This window comes from Nestor notabilis, unplaced genomic scaffold (genome assembly GCF_000696875.1).
Source record: "Nestor notabilis isolate BGI_N333 unplaced genomic scaffold, ASM69687v1 scaffold14063, whole genome shotgun sequence".
NCBI lineage: Eukaryota > Metazoa > Chordata > Aves > Psittaciformes > Psittacidae > Nestor > Nestor notabilis.
Genome location: NW_009921601.1, coordinates 38,359 through 54,535, shown reverse-complemented (window position 1 = coordinate 54,535; position 16,177 = coordinate 38,359). Strand labels below are relative to the sequence as shown.

At 39.9% G+C, this 16,177-nt stretch overlaps 1 protein-coding gene across 1 annotated transcript in view; it reads left to right on the top strand.

Moving 5' to 3' along the window:
- LOC104403167 (kinesin-like protein KIF13B) overlaps positions 1-16,177 on the top strand; it is a gene marked incomplete at both ends in the record, with an annotated part of 56,104 nt that overhangs the window by 2,915 nt on the left and 37,012 nt on the right. Inside the window, 11 exons of the mRNA XM_010011224.1 lie at positions 507-641; positions 2,569-2,699; positions 3,747-3,833; positions 5,137-5,327; positions 6,160-6,370; positions 8,891-9,053; positions 10,076-10,222; positions 10,728-10,877; positions 11,719-11,847; positions 13,421-13,591; positions 14,544-14,701. Coding sequence (XP_010009526.1) covers positions 507-641; positions 2,569-2,699; positions 3,747-3,833; positions 5,137-5,327; positions 6,160-6,370; positions 8,891-9,053; positions 10,076-10,222; positions 10,728-10,877; positions 11,719-11,847; positions 13,421-13,591; positions 14,544-14,701 — 1,673 coding nt within the window. The remainder of the gene's footprint in view (positions 1-506; positions 642-2,568; positions 2,700-3,746; positions 3,834-5,136; positions 5,328-6,159; positions 6,371-8,890; positions 9,054-10,075; positions 10,223-10,727; positions 10,878-11,718; positions 11,848-13,420; positions 13,592-14,543; positions 14,702-16,177) is intronic.

The following is a 16,177-nucleotide window of genomic DNA, read 5'->3' as shown; positions in this document are numbered from 1 at the left end:
CAGCAGGAAGTGTTATTTGCATTAGTTAAATAGCAGGTTGCCAGTTTTTTGTCATTTTGATTGCTCTGGAATAAAAGATAGACACGGAGCTTGACTTGGCAGGGATTTAACTTAACTTGTTGCTTTTTAGCTCAAAAGAGGAAAATAAAGGACTCTAGAGATGTCTTTGTGGTAGCATTTTGCTGTTCCAGTGAGGTCATGGAGAAGCTCCTACAGTACTGCAGTGTGCTGCTCTCGGCTGTTTTCATTTTCCACTGGGAAGATGCAACTGTGTGAGACCGTAGCACGTAGCCCTCGGAGAGCAGAGGTGGAAGGACAAGAGAAGCTACAGATACCCTGATCAAAGCTTGACATGATTAGGGCTTTTGTGTCTAATCTATTGCAGAAGAGTTAATTTTTTCAGAAGTACCAGTCCGTCATTTTGTCTTGTGGCTTTGGCAGATAGGAATGCATTTCTGAAGGGCTGTACATCAATCCACTTAATTTTGATGGCTGCTTTCTTGCAGGAGCGTCAGAAACAGTTGGAAAGCCTTGGCATCTCTCTTCAGTCTTCTGGAATAAAAGTTGGGGATAATAAGTGCTTCTTGGTTAATTTGAATGCAGATCCAGCTCTCAATGAACTTCTGGTATACTATTTAAAGGTAAAAATAAATCTTCATATACTTATATATATATATAGAGAGAGAATTAGACTCCAATGCCATTGGCAGAGGTGCATTTAGAAAATTTTATTAAAGCTGCACATCTAAAGCATTCTCCAATATTCACTGTTTCATTAAAAATGAGTACAACCTTTTTTTCAAATATACTTCATAGCTGAGGAAGGTTTGGGTATTTTATGGTTTTGATTTGCTTTTTTGAAAGAAATTTAGAAGTGTTCTCTTTAAGAAACTGCCTCCTGGTTGGGGGAGATTGTTGGTTTGGTTTTTTTAATGACAACATTCACAGTGTTTTACTCAGAAAATTGTTTTATGTACAGATTGGGCATATCAGTAATCATCTTGCTTCTACATGTGTAGTCCAAATTCTAGGTGCTGTCTGCAGTTTATAAAACGTATTTTTATTCCTCTACGTGGAACTTGCCAGGAGTGAAAATGAAGTTCTTTTCTGCCTTAGCACTTCTGTTGATATGCAGTCCCTGTATTGTTGTTAAAAATAAAACATGTGATGTGACTTTTGGACTCTGCGCTGAAACATTTGGGCAGTTTATTCTGCTTTAACAAACTGTAGATGTGATCTGGAGCCAGAACCAGAAATTAAGTGCACTCATTTTTAAGTCACATTTTAGAGTACAAGTTCTAACATTTCATCAGTGTAAGAACATCAGCAGTCTGAGCTTTGCACTGTATGTTTCTTTTCTCTTTGAAGCGGTCTGTAGTAACTCTCAAAACAGCCCTAAAATTAGCAATTGGGCTGAAAGATAGTTTTGGTTTAGTCGGTCTTAGGATATACGTGATCCTGTTTGATATCAGTCATTGTTGCTCTGTGGTGCCTTCATGAAAGCAAAGGAAATAACTTTTTTCAGTGTTGTATCTGCTAAATAACATTAAAGAGGACAAAAGAGCTGAGGTTTTGGGAGAAGAATTGAATCCTTTCCAGACACCTTGCATGTAGGTGTCCAGTGTATGACTCAAGCTGCTAAATCAGCCTCGGCACTGACAAGTGTTGGAGCAGCGCCGGCTTCTGTGGTGTTCATTGGGAACACATGACGGGAGTGCACTGAAGCCAAAGCCTGATAAGAAAACAGGCCTTGGCCCATCAGCACCAGCAGAAAAGTCTCAGGTGGTGCTGCGCTGCTTTCCTTTTCTAGAGAAAACCCCTTTGCATGGGGTAGGCTTTGTGTGATTCAGTTAGTCTTTAATTTTTTATTTTTTTTTTAATAACACAGATTTGTATCGTTGGTTGAGAATTCTGGGGTTGAAATCCCTGTGCTTTTAAATTCTGCTGATACAATGACTTTGACCTGTCTTGCCTGAAATCCTAACGCTGCTGAGCTGCATATGTACTAAATCTTAAAAATACTGAAAAGCGACTTGACTTATCTAAGCTATTGTATCTGTTCCTCAAAAATTGCTTAGAGATACCTAAAAATTAAATGGATGGGTTGGGGCATGTGTAGCATGATCCTTCATCCGCCAAATCCTTCATGCCTCGAGTGCTTCAGGAATTTCCTAAGCTGTTGGAGGATCTAGATAGAACCAGCATAGTAGCTGTGGATCTCACCACTGTGAACCTTGCGTATTTCTTCTTTGAACTCCTTTATTTTTTACTTTTGGCTTCTACAACATCCCAAGGCACTGACTTCTGCAATTAAATTATAGAAACTTCTTCATCATAGTATTTAACTGTAGTCTGTAAACCTTCCTGAGTGCTTGCTACTTATTACTGTTAGCCAAAGCAAGGATTTGCTTGCTTTGTTTCATTCTTCTTTTTCCCCTCTAAGTGAAGGATTGAGCAGCTTTCAAATTTTGGAACTAGATAAAAAGATACATCCAGAAGAAGAATGGATGAATTAGAACTAGTGAACTTTTGCAACCCATTGCTAACATCTGAATTAATTTTCCCCAGGAGCACACGTTAATAGGCTCAGACAACTCTCAAGATATCCAGCTGTGTGGAATGGGAATTCTTCCTGAACACTGCATTATAGACATCACCCCAGAAGGACAGGTTATGTTAACACCTAAAAAAAATACTAGGTAAAGGAATGAAATACAGCTCCTGTTGTATAATAACTGTAGTTTTATCAAGTATTTTGTAACTACTGGTGCAAAAAGATAATTAGAAAACAAACATTTCTTTCTATTTTGAAGTAAGAAAATTCTACTTCTTGTATCTTGTTTTCACATTTTGTTGTCTTCTAGCCCTCTGTCAACTCATCTTTCATTTCTGAGATTTCTCTCAGTGATGGTGTTGTAAGTTCTCAAAAAGAGGATGAGCAAATTGCATGTGCTTTCAGCAATGAGATACTGATTTGCAGCTGTGTAGCTGTAACTCTGTCAAAATTTGAATTAATTTTCTAGGAAATCTGTTGATATGCAAAGAGCTGCTGAAGCATTTGTTGCTTTATTTGATTAAGTAGTAGTACTTGAAAGGCAGATGGTATATTCAAATTGATCACAAAATGGCATGCATTGTCAGCATCTCCAGTAATTTATTGTTAGGTACATAAAATTCAGCAATTTCACATTTACCCTCATTTGTAATCGATCCTACTGTCAGCAGGACATAGGGACTGTATGACATCCTGAGTTTCCCTTCAAATTTGAGTTATTGTATGGTCATATTTTCAAGCTTAATCTGACTCTGAAATAAAAATAGTTTCTGATTATTCTTAGTTTATTGTCTTTAAGCCATTTATATAGCAAAGATCTCTGATGTCTTACTCAAACATTACTATTTTGTGTCTGTATTCCAAAGTACTATGAAAAGTGTTTATTTCTAGTGACATTATCTTTTCTCAGGCCCTTCATTTTTAGGCTTTAATTGCACTCCCCAGACATAGGTGTCATATCTATCGAAAAACACTGAACTCTGTAAGCTTGAGTAGTCAAAAGAAACTGTTTTTGAGGATTCTATGAAATAGCACAGGGTAGATCAGTGACATTTCTGGGGAGATTTTGCCTGTTTTCAATCCATAAACCTGTTCTCCTTCCCTAAATGTTTACAATAAAGAAAGTAGTAGTGGGGGAAAAAAAAAAAGCCTTCTATAGATGTGTTTGCTTTAGATTTTTGCCTTTTCACAGGACATTCGTAAATGGTTCTGCTGTCATGTGTCCTATCCAGCTACATCATGGAGACAGAATACTGTGGGGAAACAACCACTTCTTCAGGTACAAAAGATATTAAAGAAATTGTAAGTTTGCTCCAACTTTCATCTTAAGGTTTCATCTTAAGGTATAAGGAAAGAAGTTAGTGGAGCATTCAAGCTGCAGGAGGAGGTGATTTCTTTTTCATTGGGACTATAATCATAGAATGGTTTGGGTTGGAAGGGACACTAAATCTCATCTAGTTCCAACCCCCTGCCATGGGCAGGGACACCTTCCACTAAACCAGGTTGCTTCAAGCCCCGTCCAGCCTGGCCTTGAACACTGCCAGGGATGGGGCAGTCACAGCTTCCCTGGGCACCCTGTGCCAGGGCCTCAGCACCCTCACAGGGAAGAACTTCTTCCTAAGATCTCATCTAAATCTCCCCTCTGTCAGTATAAAGCCACTCCCCCTTGTCCTAGCACTACTCAGCCTTGTAAAAAGACTCTCTCCTGCTTTCTTGTATAAAGGCAGTGCTGATGAATGACTGTTCTTCAATGCTAAATAACAACTGTGCTTGATTTCAATTTTGGAGTACTAGGTTGACTTAACTTTTTGTATTTTCAAAGTGGCTGTAATCTTGCTGATGAGGATCTTGCTGTAGTTACTAGTATTATTATCTCACTGAAGAGATTTAATTTTTTAGCTGGTGTCTTGAAGGTGGCTCAGTACCACATTAATACTAAGTACTTTCTCCTCCACAGTGAAAATACTACACCCAAGCTTTGACTTGGATAGGTTGCCTTTTGGATTTTGCAGATAAGGTATTAGATTGTTGACCTATGTGATCTGGGTCTTACGAATTCACTGTGTTCCGACTTCCCTGGAGTTCCGTCTCCAGCCATACCTACACCCATACTGTATCAGACAGGATCACTGGTAGGAGTTTTCAGTGAAAGACCCGTTTCTTGAAGCCCTCTGTGGTGGGTGTGGAATACCTTAAAGATCAGTGGGTTCAAATGATAATCTAAAACTTAATTGGTTTCTTTTATGCTTCGAAGAAGAATCTGTGTAAAAAGAAAGATATAATCTCATTATTGCCTCTAAATTATTTGGATATGTGACAACTGAAAAAATTAATGGTTATCTAAACTATATGATTAGTAATATCAGGTATTCTCTATTATTAGAGCATAGAATGGTTTAGTTTGCCTTGAACTCCCCTGTTTACGCTGAGGAAAACTACACTCATAGTAGATAAGCAAATTTTGAAAGGGAAAAACATACGGATTTGGATAACATACTTAATTTAAATAGTCTTTGAAAGCAACCATTTGTTTCAGAGTTGAGCAATTAATAGTTCTTTAAAAATTTTCCTGTTATTTAAAGGCTGAATTTGCCAAAGAAGAAAAAGAAGGCAGATCATGAGGATGAAGAGCGAGACAACTCTATGAAGTGCAGTAATAGTGTTGAACAGTTGGACGTAGACGGGGACAATTCCAGTGAAGTGTCTAGTGAGATTAATTTCAGCTATGAGTATGCCCAGATGGAAGTCACTATGAAGGCACTTGGTAGCAATGGTAAGAAGCCACAGAAATTACTGGAAGTATGTACAGAATACGAGGTTACATCTTCAGGGCTCTTAACCACAGACTTTTTCCCTCATAACTTCCTACTGGAGAATTTTTCTTGTGAATGACTCATCATAGCCATTTTTGCAATTGAAGGGGGAAAACAACATTGCAGACTGTTTGCTTTGGCAGTTCTTGTTGAGGGAAAAGCCAAAACTGGAATACTGGTGGAATTGCTGCCTGCAATCAAAGTATTTTCACTTTGTTGTTGTTGATTTTTCTTGTGTTATGTCTCACTCAGACATTAACTGCCTTGATTTCTGTGTCTGAAATCATGTTGTTTAGTTTTTGTGGTCTTATGTAGCTGTCCCAGAATGGCACTATTTTGGGAAACAGGAAGAAGTTTTTTCAGCTTGGTCTTTCGCTTTTCTCAATTCTCTTAAATCATCCATCCAATCTGTTCTGTAGATGTTTAGTTTGCTCAACACTTCAGCAACCTTTCTGTAATATGCATTACAACAAAAACATAATCTCTTCTTCCTTTTATATGATGACTATGTTTACCGTCTAGGATGTTCCTCACCATGAATTTCAGTGGCTACCACAGGCCCTAACATGGATAACTGCACATATAGAATGGGGAAGGGAAGTATCAAAACATAATTTCCACCTTGCCTGAAATCATACAGTATATCTGTAGCAGAACATGGGAAAGATCTCATATTTCAGAGTCCCCCGTCTCTCCCGTTTTCATTACATGACTGTTTCAATTTGAATTTTATGGTTATCAAGTATTTAACCCCCAGAAGTACTAGCTTCTTTATTTTCAACATCTGCTTAGATCCAATGCAGTCAATCTTGCAAAGCCTGGAGCAGCAACATGAAGAGGAGAAGAGGTCTGCGCTTGAACGACAGAGACTGATGTATGAACATGAACTGGAGCAGTTACGGAGGCGGTTGTCACCAGAGAAGCAGCATTTCCGCAGCATGGACAGGTTCTCCTTTCACTCCCCCAGCGCCCAGCAGCGCTTACGCCAGTGGGCAGAGGAGAGGTGAGTAATCAAATCCGACCCTGAGGAGTGTTCATTTAAAGTTCTTTAGTGCTAGTGAATTTTTCAGGATTTAATTGCACATCTCTGCAGAATTTCTGAGAGGACTCCTGTGGGGTGTTGGGGAGGACAGGTCGAAAATATTAGTCTAAGAACAATGAGACCTATAATGCTAGAAAAGGTGAGAAAGAATGAGTGCCTGCTTTAGTGTTAAGGAGTAACTCTGTTCTGATCAGCAATGAATTTGTCTATAGAGGAGGTGAGTGGAAGACATTTTGGGACTCCCATGTGAGTTTGTTGTTCTGTGGATTATGACTCAGCTGCTGGAAGGTTGTTTTTCCTCTTGACTCCCATCCATCTGTCTAAGCTGGACAGGTCTTGGCAACTAGAACAGTGCAGAAAGAAAAGGGAGTAAGAGGTTGATACAAAGAATTTTGATCCAGAACAATGCAAAAAGTGTTCAGTAACCACAGAGAAGCCACCGTCCTCTTTGCCTTTTTCTAGACAATTGCACTGAGATTATTTACTTCAGCCTCTAATGATCTTTTCCAGTATTACTGTCAAAAAGAGCAGCTGCAGGAGGAAGATGAAGCTTACCCAAAAACAATGAGTGTGATTGTGTGATTAAAAACATTGTAATGATAAAATACAAATCTAATTTATATGGATAGAGAAGCAATTTTTGAAATATTTTTGAAAATATTTGAGACAGCCTATCAAGGTGTTAGTTGTGTGACTGGAATATTTGGCAGTACCAGATTCCTGTATTGCACAGTTGGCTTGCTCTCACGCTTGCCAGGAAAGCCATTGAGCAAGTTGGTCATGGTGTCTGAATAAACTTTTCTCTGTAAATGGAACATCCACATCTGTGCTGGGGAAACTCCGGAATAAGTCACACAAGAGCTAACTGTTCAGCAGATGCATGGAGAAGTCTCCAGAGCCATAAGGTTCATAATGCTAAACTCATACATATAATCTCATTTGGTTGTTTGTTTTTTTCCCCTCAGAAGAAATGTAATTTAATTCACCTGATTTTTATGTTAAAAATCAGAGAATGGTTTGGTTTGGAAGGGACCTTAAAGGTCATACAGTTCCAACCCCCTTGCCATAGGCTTCTGTAGAGTAAGAATCCCATTGAATTAGTCATGTGCACTTGTTAGTCTTTTTAAAGGTTTCAGTAGATGTTTTGGAAAAACATTTCTGTGTTACAAAGTGGATCCTACCAAGCCATGTATTTGTATATTGTCTGCTCCTCAGATGAGAAAAAGCCCATGCTGGTATCATAGAATCATAGAATGGTTTGGGTTGGAAGGGACTTTAAAGACTAACCCCCCCCCCCCCCCTGCCACAGACAGGGACAGCTTCCACTAGACCAGGTTGCTCAAAGCCCCGTCCAGCCTGGCCTTGAACACTGCCAGGGATGGGGCAGCCACAGCTTCTCTGGGCAACCTGTGCCAGGGCCTCACTACCCTCACAGGGAAAATCTTCCTAAAATCTCATCTCAATCTCCCCTCTTGTCAGTTTAAAGCCATTCCCCCTTGTCCTGTCCCTACAGGCCCTTGTCAGAAGCCTCTCTCCAGCTTTCTTGTCAGCCCCTTTAGGCACTGGAAGCTGCTCTAAGGCCTCCCCGGAGCCTTCTGTTCTCCAGGCTGAACAAGCCCAGCTCTCTCAGCCTGTCTCTGTAGGAGAGGTGCTCCAGCCCTCGGAGCATCTTTGTGGCCTCCTCTGGACTCGCTCAATGAGCCAAAAGACTTTTCAGTTGACTAAGGATCCTCACTGCCCTAAGGATCTTGCACTCCACCATTTCAGGGTCACTGCAGCCAAGATTGCCCTTGAGCTTTGCATTCCTCACCAGCACCTCCTTGTTGTCAAGAACAAGGCCCTTGTTCTCTCCTTGTTGCTTCCTTTATAACTCAGAGAAGGAAGTTAACATCAACTTTCTAGTATTTAAGGAACCTCCTGGATTGCGTGTGCCCTACTTTGTTGCCCTACAACAGATAGCAGGAGGACCAGGGCCTGTGACTGTGAGGCAGTTCCTATCTGTCTATAGGGTGCCTCACCCACTCGGTCTTCCTGGTCGGATGTCCTGTAGCAGACCCCCCACTGTAATGTCATCTGTCCCTGCCCTCCCTTTAACCCATAACCTCTCAGTCGGCTCCTCATCCATCCCAGGCATTGCTTCATGCACTCCAGCTGGTCATTGACACAGACAGCGAGACTCCCTCCTTGTCTCCCTGGCCTGCCTCTATCCTTCCATTCCTACACTCCACTCATAGGAACCATCTCCCCATGTCTCCATGATGCCAGTAAGATCATAGCCCTACAAGTGTGTGCACGTCTCTAACTCCTCTTGTTTATTTCCCATGCTACGTGTGTTTGTATTGAAGTGGGCCCCTGATGAAGCTGCCTTACAGGCTGGATGTTAAGATTCCTTCCTGTCAAGTGATCATTTGCTTTGCATTCAGTTCAATATTTAATGTTGTGATTTTTTCCTGTTTCCCCCTCCAAATCCCCTTCTTTTAGAGAAGAAATGTTGACCCACAGCCTAAGAAAGCTGCGAGAGCAGATTGTTAAAGCTAATTTGTATGTGAGAGAAGCCAATTTTATTGGAGAGGAATTGGACAAAAGGACAGAGTATAAAGTTACCCTCCAGATCCCAGCTTCAAGCCTTAACGCTAACAGTAAGGTAAGGTAGCCCTAATGGAACTAAATGATTGTTCATTACATTTGCCCTTCAGCGTTTGCATTTGTTGTATTCTGAGTTTAATGGTCTAGATAGTTTGCCAGTCTAGTCATGTGCATTAAATGTGGTTCTGTTGGTGCATGCTATATTCTTATCTTATTTCATTACCATGAAAATCTGATACATGCTATCTTACGGATACAAGTTTTGGTGCAAGTCCTTTCCACTGGTGTTGAAGTTCAGACCTGTTCCTGTTGCAGAATGACAAAATCTGTGCAGGTTAGGTAACATCTATTTCAAGTATTCACCGTCTCTGTGTGGACATTTGGCTTTCCATCACCTGCTGAGCTGAGAAAACGCTGTCATCCCCATTGTGGAGAAGGAGCTGGAGCAGAGAGGATTTGGGTTATTTGTTCCAGGCTTCTTAGAAATTTTGGAAGGAGGGAACTGAACCCAGACTTCCATTTCTTGGGCTGGCTACGTAAGCTGGTATTATTTATGTTCTTGGTGTCAGCTCAGTATTTTGGGGACACTCAGGCTGTCGTTAGTACAGTAGATATATTTTATTCCAGGACTAGAGTTTTTATCAATTGCTTTAGAAGTTTCTCTCATCTGCTTATTTTTCATGGAGTCTTCTGGCACGTCGAGAAACAGGATGGTAAAGAGAGTTAAGTATCTGCACTAATTGGAAGTCACAGACAGTAGTAACCTCAGCTGGAACTCCAGGCCTGCTGTAGCTTGATATTTGTTAAATGCTTAAATGTTCCTACTTCTAATACTTATGTAAGGTAAAAAGCCATGGAAACTAGTGCCTGTAGCTGTGATTAGAGTTCATGGTTAAACTGAACACAAATATACTGTGACAGCCAAATTCAGGGTCTGTCATGCTTGAATTTGAAGCTAGAATTAAAAAAAACCAAGAATACAGACTTTTCCCAAAGATGTTCTCAGTTTTGTATTGATTTTCAACTATCTTTTCATTGTTGTGACAAAATTACTTACTTATATCTATAACTGTTTCATAGAGAGGCGCAATTCTCAGTGAGCCTGCTATTCAGGTGAGAAGGAAAGGGAAAGGTAAACAGATTTGGTCACTGGAAAAGCTGGAGAATCGATTGGTAGATATGAGGGATCTTTACCAGGAGTGGAAAGACTGTGAGGAAGACAACCCAGTAAGTAAAAATTACTCCAGTATTGTGCTGATAGAATTACATCCCTGTTAAATTTTATGTTTAAGTACATGTGAGAAAAACTCATTCAGGAGGGGGAGGGTGAAGGTTGGGGACGAGTATGTAAAGGGATACATTTTCCTGAGCTTTTGCTTCTCCTGGTACTGAAGTGATCTTTAGCATGTCATTAAGCTTTTTTTTGTCACTTTGATGCTTGTTTGCATATATACTTTGGTGATGTAATCAAGTATAGAGCAGGAAGCCGCAGGTAAACACAACAGCAGTTGACACTCAGGCTGACTTCTCTGTATCTGGTGACGTTAAGGAGAACTTGCTGAGGACAGGCCTTATACTTGGTCCAAAAGTAAAATACAAGTTTCCATTCTCGTGATCTGATCTGGTCTCTTGCTTGAGTCTGTTTTTCTTTCACTAGGCTGGTTGTGCAACCCTTTGAAAACTGTTTCATGAGAAGTTTGGTTTTCTTACATTATTATGAATTTGATTGAAGGTGATGAGAGCTTACTTCAGGCGAGCTGACCCATTCTACGATGAGCAGGAAAACCACAGCCTTATCGGAGTAGCCAATGTTTTTCTTGAGTGCCTCTTCTATGATGTGAAGCTACAATATGCTGTTCCAATCATCAACCAAAAGGGAGAGGTTTGTCATTCTTCCATAATCTATCCTTACTTACTATTTAACTACAGCCTGTGGATCTCACTACCAGTATATAGTAGATATTTTCCAGTTTCATGTGGACAAGCTTTTTGCTAACGATTTGGAATTATGCAAATCACATACTAACTTGCTAGAGCTGTTTAGACAGTTCTGATTCCTAACATGGTGATTATGAAAGGAGGAAAAGCTTTGTGACCACTTTTGTGAGTGAATACTTGGTAGAACTATGAGCCCCACTGGCTTTCAGTGACTACTATCAAGAATAGGGTCTTAAATATATACTGTAATAACAACTTCAAAGGCACCTAGAGCAGGCCAGGTAACATTCTTCATTCTCTCGGCATTTTTAATTCATTGCCCAGAGAAGTTGTGGATTCCCCATCCCTGGGGGATGTTTAAGTGTTTAAGGCCAGGTTGGATGGAGCTTTGAGCAACCTGGTCTAGTGGAAGGTGTTCCTACCTGTGGCAGGGCAGGTGGAACTGGTTGAGCTTTAAGGTCCATTCCAACCCAAACCAATCTATGATTCTATGATTCTCTGTGCTCTGCATCACTTGCACTTTGCAGACTCTCTAGAGGCTGGTGTGAAGGTGAGATTTCAGTATGCTCTTCCCAAAATTACTCCAGTGGCTGATTTCTTTATAATTTTACAACAAAGGATCTTCAAGTCTTGCTCCAAAGTGAATGCACAGTGCAAGATAATAGAAAGGAATAAAGTTTTGTCTGCTTACACACTGGAAACAGCAGTAGCTGTAATTACCTGGAAAGAGAGGAACCTGTCACTGTTTTCTGGCACACGGGTAATTCTTACTCTTTTTCTATCAGGTATCAGGTCGTCTCCACGTTGAAGTTGTTCGTGTTAGTGGAGAGATAGACGACAGGTTGGTTGGAGGCGAGGATAGTCCAGACTATTCAAATGAAAATGATGTTCAGGAGAGAAAACTTGTCTGCAGGGTGAGTTCCAGTTATATCCCAAACTCTGAGCAACCTTTGCTCTTTCCATCTCAAGTCTTAAAGAAGTCCCCGGTGTGTTTGCTTCTAGATGTTAGATGTCTCTTTGGAACCTCGTGCACCATGTTTGCTTCCAGTATGCAGTCACAGAGGCAGATACTCATTGATTGATGATATGAAACTGTATTGATGTTTCAGGATTAAAAAAATAATAAAAATAGAAAGGGCAAGTAATTTAGCTTTACCTAATGATTCAATTGTATGCACAGAGTTTAATTCTTTTGCTGTTATTTGTTTCATAGCCTTATGTAATAATCTGGGGCCCTGTGTTTGTCCTGAAGCTCTGCTGTGTTGCTTTTTCTCATAGTATTTTGCTCCTGGGGATGGCTGAAATAAAACAAGATAACTAGATGGAGTTTGTTCCTTTCAATCTCCATGATTTATTTATTTTTTTTTTAAGTCTGCGAGGTATTAATTAAACTATATGCCCAGGAAGTTTGTTGTAATCCTGGAAGACATGGAAGATCTGTGCACTAGGATTGGAGCTATATTATCTAATTCAAAAGGAGTCCGAATCTGATAAACTCCCATTGTTCTGTGCATCATTCTCAGTAGTTCTCTCTCTAAATATTAAATAGTTTATGAAATATATGCAGGTGTACTTATTATTGTTAGTTATACAAAGAAAGTGAAGTATTCACTAGCAGTTTTGTGTTGTAGTAAAACACAAGATAGACCAAGCTACAGCTAATAAAAGAGGAAGGTAAAAAGCGCTAGAGGGAGTCGTTCTCAACTTCGCTGACTTCTGGACAATGTGCAGAATTTGGGGGCAGTTGTACTCTTTTACACTTTTTATCCTGTCCCATAGAGCTCCAAATGCTTGCAGGAAACATATTCTCCTGAGGATCTTGAGTTCTGCCTTAGTATGGAAGACTGTCTAATTTTATCTTAACTTGACAAATATAGAATAGTTTATTAAATAGCATGGCTAATATGACGGCTTTGTTTAGATCAAATAGTACAATCAAAACATTTTGTTTCTATTTGGCCTTGATTTTGAAAAAGAGGGGACAGGCTACTTTTGTACTGTTGGGCTTATTTTTATGTTGTTTCTAGAATTGCAGAATAAGGGCAAGTAGTCTCTTTAAACAAGGATTTGGTAGAATAAAGGAGCCAGGCTTTGGTAGAATTGCGATATTTTCATTATATTCCTCTTAAATTACAATGGTTTTGGTGCATCTCACCATTAAAAATGAACAAAGTATTTTGGTGTGCTCGTAAAATTGAGCCCTTTAGCTTTTACTACCAAGAAATATGTGCCTGATGACATCTAGTGACCATGTTCAGCCAATGCACCCAAAATGTTAAGTGTGTGTCAGTGCAGAAATTCGTATTGTAAGGTTGTTTTTTGGTTTTGTTTTGGGTTTTGTGGTTTTGGTTTGTTTGGGTAGGTTTGTTGGGTTTTTTTTTTTTTTGTTATCCTTTGGATATACAACAGCATTGTTCGTACAGAAGATATTTTAATTCTATGCCTAATGAATAAGTGCTTTTCCTTCGTTTCTTGTCTCTATTCTAGATTAAAATACTCCAAGCTACAGGTTTGCCACAGCACCTCTCCAACTTTGTGTTCTGCAAATATACTTTCTGGGATCAACTGGAGCCAGTTAATGTCGCACCTGAAGTGGATCCTTCGTTATCCTCCATCAGCAAGGAGCCACGGTGCATGGTTGTCTTCGATCACTGCAATGTAAATAATTTTTTTTCTTTTTCTATTTTATTAATGAAACTGCAGGCAGACAAAGCAGGTTTGTGCTTGCATGACAGTTTTTATTTGCCTCTTTTCTCACATTATGTTTCATGAGACTGATACCGTAATACCATTTTTAATAAAAACTTAAACATCTTCAGAGTTCATATCAGTTTGATTATCCTACACTGTTCACTTGTGTGGAAATCACAGAAGATGAAGTGGGTTAATAGAGGAAAGTAATATGTTCAGCAGAGAGACTTATGTTAGTTTACCCACAGTAAAAATGCTGCTGAGCATGAATGGAAGAGCAATATTCATCTGAGTACACTTGATGGCTGTATCTGAGCTGATCACTCTAGACTCTGATGCAGTGGAGAGAAATGTCCCAGTCCTGCGACATGATGCCTGTTATCCTAATGTAGTAGACGTTGAAGTTAGGTTATGTAGCTTAGAACAGACTATTTCTTCCTGTTGACTTTGCAGCAACTGTCTGAGTGGAGGCATCTTTAACAGAGATAGATGAAGTCATCTTAGATGAATCCCAGCCAAATTATCTGAGTTCTCATCTTGTTCTTTGTCGTTTGTCATTACACTGAGCAATTTATTCAGCTTATAATTTCTAAAATAAATACAATACCTTCTGATGAGTTTTGATTTTCTGACTGAATATTAGAAAATATGATTTTATTTTTTTGGAACCATCAGATGATTACTTGGAACAGCATGTGGTCATTTTTCAGCTCTTTATAGACTCTAATCTTCAGTAAATTGTGTATCTTTGCTTTACCTCCTGGTTTTACAAATGAAGGTGACAGTTCTTTCTTTCCTTTATATTGTGGCTTGGGGACCAGGGTGACTTTACTCCATGCTTATGTTAAAGCCAAGACAGTAAATCTCTAAGCCTAAGTCATTGTGTAGTCACAGACGTCAACCGATCTGTCGCTTACAGGAAGTTTCTGTAAATATTTCCGAAGACTTCATGGAACATCTTTATGATGGTGCTTTGGCAATAGAAGTATATGGGCACAAGCAGAGTGGTGACCGCAAAAATCCAGCCCTATGGGATTTGGGAATAATTCAAGCCAAAACACGCAGCCTTCGTGACAGGTAAATATGGAAAAAAGATCCTTGGTTTAGAATTTTCAGGGAAATCCCTGTCTCAGGTGCCCAATTCTGATGCAGGTTTGGGATAAGTAGTCAAATTTTGAACTGAAGACAACGGAGCATGTGTTTGAGATTGTATACTCTGTTTACTGGAAAACCACCATGTCAGCAGGCTTTAAAAAAGTGAAAGAGGAGAAATGCCTATCTCTATTTCAAATTAGAAGTGTTAAAACTTGAAAAACTTTGAAGCCCCTTTTATTTAGGCAAACTCAAGTTGTATTTTACAAAAGAGTAAGCTGATTATTTTCCTTTATATTGTTATGCTGGACTGCATCAGAAAGAGCTATCAAGTATAAAACAGCAAGAGGTCGTCCTGACTGTATGCTCATATATTTATTCAAGGTCTGACTCCAATTGTTCTTGGCCATGAAATTTCATCCCTGTAATGCTTCCACTGGAAGATCTGTATTGTTAATTACTTCAGTTGGAGTAAATATGCAACAGTATGGTAATTCAGACTGAAGGGGGCTGCTTGTTTATTGTCCCCAAAGGAAGCTTAGTAGCATTCTCTTAAATGCTTTCTTTGATTTGCTTCTCCAGTTAGAATGCTGCTCTGCACCTTAATTTATTGGCAGTTATTTATCTTTTTACTTCCAGCCTAAACTTTTGTTGAGCATGCTGAACATTAAGCTATATATAGGGAAATTTAAAAGAAAAGTCAGGAAAATATGGCAAAGAGGAGATGGAAAAAGGAGGCTATAAAATCATAGAATCATGGAATGGTTTGAGTGAGAAGAGACCCTAAAGATCATCTTGTTCCAACCCCCTGCCATGGGTAGGGACACTTTCCACTAGAGCAGGTTGCTCAAAGTCTCATCTAACCTGGCCTTCAACACTGCCAGGGATGGGGCAGCCACAGCTTCTCTGGGCAACCTGTGCCAGGGCCTCACTACCCTCACAGGGAAAATCTTCCTAAAATCTCATCTCAATCTCCCCTCTTGTCAGTTTAAAGCCATTCCCCCTTGTCCTGTCCCTACAGGCCCTTGTCAGAAGCCTCTCTCCAGCTTTCTTGTCAGCCCCTTTAGGCACTGGAAGCTGCTCTAAGGTCTCCCCGGAGCCTTCTGTTCTCCAGGCTGAACAAGCCCAGCTCTCTCAGCCTGTCTCTGTAGGAGAGGTGCTCCAGCCCTCGGAGCATCTTTGTGGCCTCCTCTGGACTTGCTCCAACAGGAGTTCCTGAAATTCAGGAAAGTGCCCTGTGTCTTGAAAGCTTGTGAGAGAACATCATATTTTATTCTGCTGTCTTCTGTATAAATCTCATAGGACTGACTATGCTGGGCTTCTGTGGCAGTAGATGAGACCAAAGCATAAATGTTAAAATGTAGTGGAATTGGGGTTTGAGTCGCAAAGGCTTATTTCTGATTTTTGACTGAAATGATTGTTAGTAAAATTATAAGAACTGTACAACTGGTAACCCAATCC